This window comes from Corvus brachyrhynchos, unplaced genomic scaffold, assembly GCF_000691975.1.
Source record: "Corvus brachyrhynchos isolate BGI_N302 unplaced genomic scaffold, ASM69197v1 scaffold523, whole genome shotgun sequence".
Lineage (NCBI taxonomy): Eukaryota > Metazoa > Chordata > Aves > Passeriformes > Corvidae > Corvus > Corvus brachyrhynchos.
The window spans coordinates 1,385,409-1,396,877 of record NW_008237265.1 but is presented as its reverse complement, the minus strand read 5'-3'; the positions used below and the strand labels follow the sequence as shown (position 1 = coordinate 1,396,877).

At 42.5% G+C, this 11,469-nt stretch overlaps 1 protein-coding gene across 1 annotated transcript in view; it reads right to left on the bottom strand.

Annotated features, from left to right (window-relative positions):
- Positions 1 to 2,023: 2,023 nt before the first annotated feature.
- Positions 2,024 to 11,469, bottom strand: part of LRP6 (LDL receptor related protein 6) — a 100,183-nt gene continuing 90,737 nt past the window's right edge. Inside the window, exons 15-21 of the mRNA XM_008630833.2 lie at positions 11,189 to 11,398; positions 9,814 to 9,939; positions 8,233 to 8,469; positions 6,448 to 6,558; positions 4,412 to 4,642; positions 3,501 to 3,637; positions 2,024 to 2,306 (exon numbers count right to left, since the gene is read on the bottom strand). Of these exons, the coding sequence (XP_008629055.2) occupies positions 2,205 to 2,306; positions 3,501 to 3,637; positions 4,412 to 4,642; positions 6,448 to 6,558; positions 8,233 to 8,469; positions 9,814 to 9,939; positions 11,189 to 11,398 (1,154 nt within the window). The 3' untranslated portion in view covers positions 2,024 to 2,204. The remainder of the gene's footprint in view (positions 2,307 to 3,500; positions 3,638 to 4,411; positions 4,643 to 6,447; positions 6,559 to 8,232; positions 8,470 to 9,813; positions 9,940 to 11,188; positions 11,399 to 11,469) is intronic.

Sequence of the window (11,469 nt, the reverse complement as noted above, 5' to 3'; positions counted from 1 at the left end):
TGCAGCGGGGAGACGGAGGGGGAAAGGGTCATTCTTCCCCCTTTCCAAGGGGGATAAGCCAAGGTGGAAACAGAAAGCAGGTCAACCTCTGAAGTGGTGCACAGCATCTCCTCTCCTAACTTCCCTGCAGAAGGCTCCCCTTCCTGCTACAGCGTCAGGCACATCACAGCAACAGGTGGAAGGGATGCCAGTTTCTTTATTAATTATCTAACTCATAAAACTAACTAATTTTAGCTCTAAGCAACTCGTCACAAATTTCTGATGTGCTGCTTTACTCATAGAAGATTCAGTTTGTGCTCAAAACTGCTGGAATTGGATAGTGTGCCCTGTTTTGTGAAAGCATTCTATTATCGCATTTGGGTTAAATTAATCCATAATGTTGTGGGTGCCCCATCCTTGGAAGTGTTCCAGGCCAGGCTGGACAGGGCGTGGAGTAACCTGGTCTAGTGGAACGGGTCCCTGCCCATGGCAGGGGGTGGAACTGGATGGGCTGATGTCCCTTCCCACCCACTGCATTCTGTGATTCCAAGATCACTGGAGAACCCAGGCTTGCTGTGTGCTAAGTGTTTCTCAGTCTCCAGGTGTTTCCAGTGACCCCAACACTGCCTGCTCAGAGATGCAAAGAGCACCTGCAAGAGCTTTTGTTGTGCCACAGAAAGGAGCAGTGGCTGAGAACAGTCTCTCACACAACAGGCTCCCTAAGGACTTAATTGAGGTAGAAAAAGTTGCTCCTAAGACAGCGGGGCAGGAAGGGCACCAGTGTGCAAGTGTCTGTGTAATACCTGTGTTGCAATTATGGAGAAGATAATTCTGTTTCCATTATGCAGTTTCTAGATACTAACTTCCAAGGCTAGACAGGAGGACTGAAAATTACCTGGCACATTCATAGCACTCAGGAGAAGCATTCCTTAGAGAAGTAACTGGGATGAAATTCTCAAATGCTGCTACCACAAAACATCTTTTAAAATGAGCCCAAGATAGTTTCAAGGAAACAAATTAGAAAGGGAAATGCATGGTAGCTACAACTCCCAGCATCACAGTAAGTGGTTGGGGACACATGGGGATGCAGTTCCTCTATAGTCAAGTCAAAATATAAGGAAAGAAGCAAGATCAGAAGCAGCAAGACCAGCGTTTATTTTTGGATGGGGGAGCATTTGGAAAACATTGAAACCTATGCTACATCCCTAATATCATTTATAATACTAAAAGTCACATCAGCTAACCAGTGATCAGCATGGCCCATGGTGGTGCCAGAATTTGGGTTTCTTTCATTAGAAAATTACTTATAATTTAAAAAGATTTTTCATATGGCTGCAAGGGATCATTATAAACATTTGGTCTGACCTTCTGCACAACAGAGGCCATATTTGCTGCTAATGGAGAAGAGATGTCTGTTCAGCCCCAGAGACCTCATTATCCAAAGCCCCCAAAGGCTCAGCGTTAGGGAGGCACATCTTTCAGACAAATCCAGCACTCTCTTCTCACTGACCATATCTACTGGTGATTTGGGAGGGGAACCTTTACACCCTTGGGTAGTAGGGGTCTGTTCCTCTATTTTTTGGTAACTTGTTATAAAATAACAAACCATCAGCATTCTTACAGGGAAAGTAAGAAGGATACATTCAAACAGAGAAAATGCATGCCCATAAATACTAGTCAAGAGAAAATAAGCAAAAGGTTAGCAGTCTTTTCCAGACATTAACCCTTAATATGTTGAACTTGAAATTCTGTGCTTTATCTAGACCACAGTGTTACTTCTGACCTTACTTCTGGCCTTTATACTGCCAACCTTTCCTCCACAGAGTGTTTGCTTCTAATTTCTGATACTCACATAACAAATTATTTATGGCAGAAGCCTAAAAAAGGGCAGGGTTCACTCCGGGTAAGTTTTTTTGGCTCGGAATACTCATGGTACTGCATTTCTTTTGGCATGTAGCTAGCTTTGTGATGAGTGCTGTCATTGCCCCTAAGGAATATACCCGAGGGATGTACCACTACCCACTTAGTTGTATGATTTACCTCAAACAGTGCTGCACTTCTACCCAGGCAGCAGTGACATGATACATGTGAGCCCATTTAAGCACTAGTTTAGTGCTTGCAGAATTAGGGCCTTTGATTGTAATTCTTACGGAGCAGAGGCTGCCTTTATTCTGCATTTTCTACACTAACTGCTTTGATCCTGACAGAAGATACTGTAATAGTAATTACCTGTAGGATCTATGAGTGGATGGGCTGTTTGAAGAATAACCAAATTCCATGGTATAGTGTGAACGTTCAGTAGCTGGTGATGGTGGCGGGTTCAAAATCTAAGGTGTAAGAAAGGAAAAAAGCCACTGTTAAAAAGGAAAGATACAAAGGAAACTTGAGAAAACACCGGTTTATAATTTTTCTTTTTAGTACTGTCTAATAGGAACCTTAAGTAAAGAACTGCATGCATAGCCCCATAGCCCTTCCAACAAACACAATTTTTCCTCTGTTTATTCCTCAGTTCTTTAGCAGACCCTGGAAATGCCATTTGCTGCCATTTCTATTAGCTACTACTGAGCTCTTCTCAAAAAATGCTGACTGCTGTGGCTATTTTGACATAGCCAGTGCTGAAAAGTGAAGTTGCAGCCAGCTGTTCAATACTAGATTGTCACTAGGGATACCACTGCCTGAGGCAAACTGGCAGATCTCTGCGCCTGCAGGCTGCAGTCCCCAAGTATTGCTCTGCTTGTAATACTTGCAGCATGCTGGCCAAGGCAAGCATTCCTTCCCTATGCAGGCATGTTCTTACTCCATGCATTTGGATTAATTTAAAGCTGATTTAAAGCCTGATTTAAATTGGTTGATTCTCAGAACTGAAAACAGACAGTTGAAGATTCCAGCCTTCACTGACCACGCATGGGACTCTCTAACACTAGGGGTGGCTTGGTGAGCTCTGCAAGAATATCCAAACCAACCACCACAGATGTTGGAAGTGAAGAGACAGGGAGCCCTCTAGGGCTGGTACCAACTGTTACACAGCAGCTAGTGCAGCACACTACGCATTTGTGATGGAGGCATGTTATGGAGCTGCAAAACACTTGTTTACTTATTTATCTGTCACTTTTAAGACACATGACACAAAGCTTCATTTTAATTCCTTGAAAGGTCTATACAGAATCAACCTTAGTTTTACCTTCAGAGGCACATGGCAGAGTATAATGAAAGGAGATCTCTCTGCCAGAGCTGCTCAACATCTACAGGGATTTTTTTCATCTCCCCTGACATTTAATCTAACATCTTTTTTCCTGGCACTGAGCTCTCTCACAACTTTTTTAAATTAAGAGAAAATTTCTAGACCATTTTGGAAAAAGACAATCCTCTTCCCTTTCAAAATCACTTACTCCATATTCAAACAAGTTTATTAGGCTAGAATTCTAAATCAAAACATTAATCTGTCAATTGATTAACCTTTAGAAAGACACTGTCACTTCCCTGAAAGTTATTAAAGGGTTATGAATAATAGAATGACTTACTGGAGGAAAGTAAGTGCCTTTGGTACTTGAAGAACTACTGGAGGAGGCTCCAGTAACGTGGGCCCTGTCATAGGGTGGGCCACTGCTCCCTCCCATAATGCTGAGGGAGCTGATGACAGATTTACCTCGAGACATACCTGAAGAACAAAGATGTATGTCAGTATTCAATTCTTCCTCAATTCACAGACGAAAGGAAGCTTAAAAAAATAATCTGGAGGACAACAGCAATATAAGCACAACTTGCAAACCCAAAATTAATTATCTTGGTATTAAAACCAAATTATATTCTGATAGGAACCTGCTGGATCTACAAGCCACAAGTTACAGTACATATTTAATCAATACATACAGAAGCAATGCATATTAATGAAATGAAGTGCAATGTAGTGGTTAAGTTTGACTTTTTAAACAGTAGTAGCATCATGTGCTTGGACTGGAAAATTCAGCGTTAAGTAAAATAAACTGAGACCACAGTTATTGCTGGTCATTACAGACTTGGAAAGAAGTCTCACAAGCATACAAACTCAGTCTACAAACCTACCAAGAATGATTACATGATGTTTGAAGTCTCATGAATATAACTCTGTGTAACTTTACCCTGTACTTTTGTGACACTTTGCTGGTGCTACAATAGCCCAAAAAGGGGATTCTTAGTAGCAAAAGAAGAAAATGGACAGTGAGTGCATTTATTTGAGCTTAGGTTCTGCTAAGTACCTAAATGCTCGTGAACAGCACGGGTAAAATAGCAGTTCATTATTCTAAAGAAGGATGGCAGCAAGCCTTGGCAGTCCTGGCTTCCCACAGCTTCCAAGAACTGTGCATCTGGAGCAGACATTTGCTGAACATCGATGCACAGTATCCTCAAGTACAGCTGTGGGGTGCCAAAGACAAGGATCACCGCCTTTACTTACCAGGGAGAGACCCTGACAGAGAGCTGGGGTGAGGCACATAGCCCAGAGGCACCGAGGCTGGCCCGTGCACCACATAATCATTGGTCATGGTTTCCCCATCCCCCTTCATGCGTGGGCACAGCACTCTCTGGCAGATGAAGTACATTGCTCCCACCACGAAGACTGTAAGGATCACACCAATGATGGAGCCTATGGTGTTGTTGGGCTGTGGTGCAGGTTCCTCCGTTGTGTCTAACAGGCAAAAGAAAAATTGGTCCATATAAGTTTAGTCCAACATCAGTTTTTCTTGCATCTTTCCACTTTCCTCCTCTTCTGTAGGCAGACAACAACTTTCAAACTAATATATGGGAGGAAAAAATTGGTCCTAGGACAGGTCTGTTCAAAGGCTCTGAGTGTCCATATGGGCTACCTGCAGCCTCCAAGATGACCTCCAAACATGCCATGAGGTTTTTCAGATCACAGATAACAGGAAATGAGCAGTACATGCATGTGCAGGGGGAGTGATGAACCAGGCCCTGCTCTTGCTTCAGGCTGACAAGCAGAGCTCTCCTTTGAACGTGATGAACAAGACCTGCAACCACGACTCCAGATGACACTGTGCAGGGGACTCCTCTTCTGCTTTTTCTGTCACTGAGGATGACAACAACTGCTTTTCATGTCACACCTCGGTTATCCCTCAGTGTAACAGACTGGCACTCCCTTTTCTCAGCAGTGTAACAATCACTTATGGTGCATCACCCTGACTGTTCAGCAGTGATGAGTTTTGGGTTTGCTGCTATTTATTAAACTTCCTAAACTATTCCACATCTGACCCACCCTTATGGTTACAGATACAGCTGAGCATCAGCCTGAGAGGTGCCATCTTATGAGGAATCTGTACCCAAAACAATTATTCAACAGTCGAAATGAGTCTCTTTCCCCACAATACCAATTCCAAGCAATGACATTTCTGGGAATAACTGACAACCCCCTGCCTGTGCTCATGAATTTGACAAGAAAGGCAGACTTTAAAGTATTTTCCTGTTCTAGTCAGTGTTTTACATCTTACGCATTACTGAAAGTTTTTTCCTCAACACATTTTCTTCTTCCTGAACACCAAACCCACACCTGAACCAGCTTGTCACAGTCTACAGAGATAAGTAAACAGACTTCTGATCATAGTGAAAGAGGGATGGTGACAACTGCCATCTTATTCTGGGTGGGCCAATTTTCCAACCTGTTACAAAACTGGAGAACATATAAACTCTAATAAAGGGAACTACATAAGCCTTGTGATAATGTCACTAGTAACTTGGTAGCATGACAGAACATCTCCTATTACTCCTTCTTAAGATCAAGGGTCCAACTCTGGCTTTGCATTTTCAAGTTATGTGTGTGCCAGCTGTGTTATATGGATCTCTAACACAAGACAAGATGTCCGTATTTGCAATTTCTTTTAAAGCACCAACAGTGAAAATGAACTTTCGATTTGGAATTTTAAAGGCAGTAGTTTTCTTGTAGAGCCCTGGAGATTTCAAGGTAGGGAATATCATATGTTACAAATCAGAAATCAAGCTCAGAATTACATCTTTTCAAGATAAAAAGGGAAATTTTAGAAGGTTTACTCTATAAACAGAGTGCTCCTCTGATTCTAAAAGCACCTGCTATTAATTCTCTGGATGAGAAAATCATGAAGCAGAGAAGTTATATATGAAAGCCTCATGCCAACAGATTTTTTTTAACATTGCACCAACTCAGCATGCTAACATTATAGTAAAACAAACCTTTTACTTATTTTAAAATTTTAAAGAGGTAAGAAGAAAAATAACTGGCATTCTCTGCCTCAGAAACTACTTGTACAGAATACTAATTATTGCTGTTATTCCTATTCCACCACATTGCGGATTAATCGCATGACAGCAGTTATGAGGAGAAGCATTAATTCTGGGAACAACTAATTCAGTGTGCTTGGCAGAATAAAATCTAACTCATAGGAAAGGTGAGAAACAAATTTGGGATGCTGCAACCGAATCTTCATTCTCAGGCAGTACACTTACAGCATCCTTGCTCATCGGAGCTGTCACTGCAGTCCAGGTTGTGATCACACTTCTTGCTTTTCCCAATGCACTGCCCACTGGCACAGCGGAACTGATCCGTTAAACACAGCACTGCAAAGAACCCCCACACCAACAGTCAGCATCAAAACCTTCTCTTGAAAATCATTAAGAAATAAAGACACCAAAGCATACAATCAAGAGTATCTTGGGAGAGCTTGGAGTGCTGCAAGCTTCATTTCTGGAAGTAGCCAGTGGCATACAAAGTCCCTCACACGAACCACGCAGAGCAAGTGACTCAGTGTTCTGTTGAGGATAGTGCACCCTGGCACCGGGGCCTTACTGCCTGCTTACAGTAAGAACACCACAAGATGAAGTGACTTCATCTAAAATAACTCAGAGGCCATTGAGAAGACAGGCACTTATCCCAGGACATGGTTATTGCAGTATTACTATAGGAATCTCCAACCCTAAGCATTTACTGTAATGTAAGAGAGAAGAATTAAGTTATGAAAAAGAAATCTGCCAAACCATGATAATAAAATTATTTAAGAAAGATAAATGTGGTTTCTAAATGTCCTTGTGCTCTTCCTGTAAACCAGACAACTCCTCAATCATGAGACAATATATTTCACTTGATATTACATTTTTAAACTGAAATGAAGGACAGAATACAAAACTGAAGCTTTGCCAGTACACTGAAAAAATAAAAGGTGCTGCAGGCAAGGTGCCGGCTGCTGATGTTTACACATATTCCTACCTCCTGTTTCTCATAAATCCAGAAATACTTTTTGTCTTCAGCTGAATTAAGAAGTTAAACTAAAGGCTTTTCTGATTTGTAATCAACTTGAATACTCTCAGCAACAGGGCCACTTTGAAGGTGATAAACAGCCCCAGTCTGACATCTCCAGTTGCTGGATGACAGCTGGGAAGTTAACTTGCACAACACATTTTCAGATGTCAGCATCTCAGCTGGCTAACAATCACCTTTCAGCACACAGGAGTTTCAGCTCTATGTTTTTGTTTGAGATGGAGCACATCTTTCAGAAAGAACTTTAGCCTTGATTTAAAGACATTTCAACAGTCTCCACAAAGAAGGAACATGCACTGAAAGGATATAAAGAAGAAGCATCCTTTCAAGCTTATAAGTTGTCCCTGCAACTCTTCACTATGTCTGCAGTAGGGAGAGGGTAAGTTTGCTCACATTTCATGTTGTGTAATGGTGGGGCAGTTCAGATTCCACCAGCAAAACCTGTCCTTTCCAAAATGAACTTAATTCTCATTGTGCTGGCAACAGCACTTCCCTCTGTAATAATGGCTTAAATACTCACTTTTGCTGTGCTCTATGGGAAGAAGTAGTCTCCAGAAATATCATCTGTCTCTCACTCCTGCCTACTCAGAAAAGCTCATTTTGTTCAGGTATTGTAAAATAAACAATCCCAAAACCTTTACTCAGTACAAGGTACACAAAAAGCTATGACAAGGATTTGCTCCACTCTGTAGTTCACTCCCAGATCCTAGGTTTTTAGAGCTTAAAATCATGCCATTTTTGACAGTACTTTTCACAAACAGCATTTAAGCTATTTGACAGAGATCACTCTTAATTTCCACTTCACAGGTAGAGAACCAAAAGCATGGAGTTATAAAATAATTTCCATTTAACAGACCAGTTTAAAAACTAGCAGAACCTTGGATCTTTTCAAATCCTACTCAGCAGTAACACTGGTACTTATCCCAGTGTCCCTATGACAGGTATATTTCCATCACACTTGGCAGTATCCTCCGCACCTTCGCAGTTCTTCTCGTCCGAGTTGTCCTGACAATTTGCTTCCCCATTGCAGCGCAGGGCACTGTCTATGCACTGTCCACTCTCACACTGGAACTGGCTGTCAGAGCACACCGGGCAGTTCTTCTCGTCACTGTGGTCTTCACACTCAGTGAACCCATCACAGCGCCAGGCCACCGGGATGCAGTCAATCTCACCTGTGAAACAGGTGAACTGCTGAGGGGAGCATGTTGGTGGTTCTTTGAAAATCAAGCAAACAAACAGAAGTTAAAAATCCAGGTGAACAAACAGCAGATTGGGACAGGTAAGGACAAGAGCTCAGCTGCTTTCCTCTATCAAAGCAGCTGATGAACAACATGCCACATCATAAGGTAACTTCCACAGCCACTTGTGCAGACCTTGAACCCCGTGTGACTGATGCAGGCTCACATCAACAGGAGCTTGACAGATGAAGAACAAGAAGAACAGAGAAACGTGCACACTCAAAACACAGTTATTTTCTTCCCTTCCCACTTAAGGCTCTTACACCCTTCTCTTAGTAAGTCTTCAAATCAAAGTCATCATACTCTTCTACTCCCCCTTTCCTACAACACCACTGTACACACAGCCAATTGCTTACTCTCTTTTTAATGTTTGACAGTCATTGCATAGAAGATGTTAAAAGGATGTAATGTGCTGCAGATGGATGCACTGTGAGTCAGTGTCTAGTTATGTGCCCTTGACAGCTCTGTTCAGTCAAAATTCTTTTAAAACAAAAAACTGCTCCATCTAGTCAAGTTCCACTACCTCAACACATCTGTTAGCTGTTACTTAACATTTACTACACTAACTGTTAATCTCGGGCAGTAAGTGTGGATTTTTTTCCCTTTTTTTAATCCCCCTTTCCTCCCCCAGCTTTTTGGCCTGCTATTAAACTTGCTCTGAGAAAATATCTGGATTATGTTAGCTCTTGTTCCATTGTGAGACCACACGTCGCCTCGATGGCGAGATGATTGCATAATAAATCCATTCAGTCTGGTGGCACAAAGAGATCCAAGCACCAAAGTGCCTGTCCTCTCCCCCATTCCAACCCCACCCCTGGAGACACCAGGGTGTGGGCTACAGTGGCCATATCGCCATGGAAGGAGGCAACTTGCGCTTCTGGGACTGCAGTTCAGAAAGACACGCACAGGGTGAGCTTGGGGACAACAACAGAGAAGAACAAAACAGCACAGACAGTGCGATGTGCCAGAATGTGAGAATCTACCACTGCCTGAAAAGGGAGAACGTGGGGAGTGACAGCAAAAAGTAATAAAAATCATACAATTAAAGAATCGAGTTGAAATAATTCAGTAGTCTTAAGTAGAAAGGGTGAACAGAAATCCTTATTCAACAGTTAGAGATTTTTTCCTCTTCCCTTACTCCTTCTCAATAGTTGCAGATTTAGCTGGAGGGTGGAGGGAAAGAGATGAGTCTGTACAGGTGTGTAACAGCACCTGAAGCACTGTCACATTCCTTTGGCTCAGAAGCCACCCCTGAGGATGGAGACCCTCCCCAAGCCCGAAGCTGAGAGCCAAGTGACACAGAACTTGGGAAGGACTCACCTCCACAGGACAGTTCATCCTGCAGCAGCACCAGGTGCACGGGGCAAGAGCAGCGTGTGGTGCCGTCCCCCTTCACAATGCAAATGTGGGAGCAGCCACCATTATCTTGAGAGCAAGGATGTTGTCCTAGGATTTTAAAAATAAGAAAGACAGAGATTGGTAAGAAATCCCCACCTATTTTATGACCTTTCAGTCATTTCTTCATTCCCCTCTAACCCCTGGGGAGAGGATTACTGAAAAATCTCTGTAAAAGTTGTATTTTGTTGTGCATATTTCTCCCTTTACACACATCTATAATTGTAACACACATTGGTAACACTCCAAGATCTGAAACTACTGTAAGAATTTGTACTAAAACAGTACTCAAAGCATTTTGCTTCTTGTGAGAGGCAGCATTAGTTCTCTGCAGTGAAGAGTAGCATTAGTAATACAAAAAGATGTCTTGGATTCCATACTTCATTTTCTCTACCAAAGACCATTAAAAAAGTAAAGTTTTCTAATTTATGAATTCTGAAGTTTCCACGCTGTCTCTCAAACTCAAATTAACATGCTCTAGATAAATATGTCTCTTCATTTTAATGTTTAATAAGGACAACATACTTCTCTTGGAACTCCTGACAGATTTACCGAGATTAATAGCACACGAAACTAGTAATAGTCTGCACTGATGTTTTAATTAAACATCCCCAGACATTTTTCTACATATTTCTCCAAGACATGCACCACAGCCTACCAACCAAGCCTATTTCCTCCAGGATGACAGCAACTCCACTGGTTTAACCATCCACCTCCCATCATTTCAAGCATGTCTGTGTGGGGAAAGGCCCAGTAAGCAAAAACTTCTAAAAGTGCAGCCATGATCAACACAAATTGCTATTTAATACACACTTCCTTTGTGCAATGCAACATTGCTCTTCTGCCATTCACTTTCAGTATGAAATACCACCACCAAGAATTGTTCAGTCTGCCTTCAAGGCAGGCAGTCCACTGAAACACTTACAGCTAGTGACAGGCCCTGAGAGCTCTGCTTGCCTAAACAATGAACACCCAATAGCAATGCACTAGCATGATCCAGAAAGTCTTCTGCTAAGGGTAACAGGATGTTTCCACTGTGCCTAGAGACACTCATATGCCAGGTGCCTGGATGGGACTACCAATCAAGTTGTCATCAGCAACAAAACACGATGCTGGGGTTGTGATAGATTTCCAGTCCACTGCCAACTGCCTGAAGGAAACAACCTAACAGCACCAATACTAACTTCTGGCCCCTTCCATCTGCACTGATGTTGATCAGCAACAAGGCACAACAGGCTCGTGTCTCTTGGCTCGAGTCTCGCAGGCCCTGTTTGCACCTGCAGGCAGGGATTGCACTCACTGTACTCCTGCAGGTTGAGTTCCTTCACAGCATGGATGTCACTGAGTTGCGCAATACGAGCCTGGACCTTTGTACGTCCTTCTCGACCGGTCATATCAATCTTTTCAATCATCTGCTGCTGCCTGTCAATCCAGTACAGCCAGTTCTCAAATACAGTTAGTCCCACAGGCTGCAAGATATTGGAGTCTTCCAAAACAATCCGGTTAGCACCTGCAGAAGGGAGAGAGTGCTTTGGTTCAACTAGAAAAAATTGAAAGACTATCAGAAACATCTCCTACACG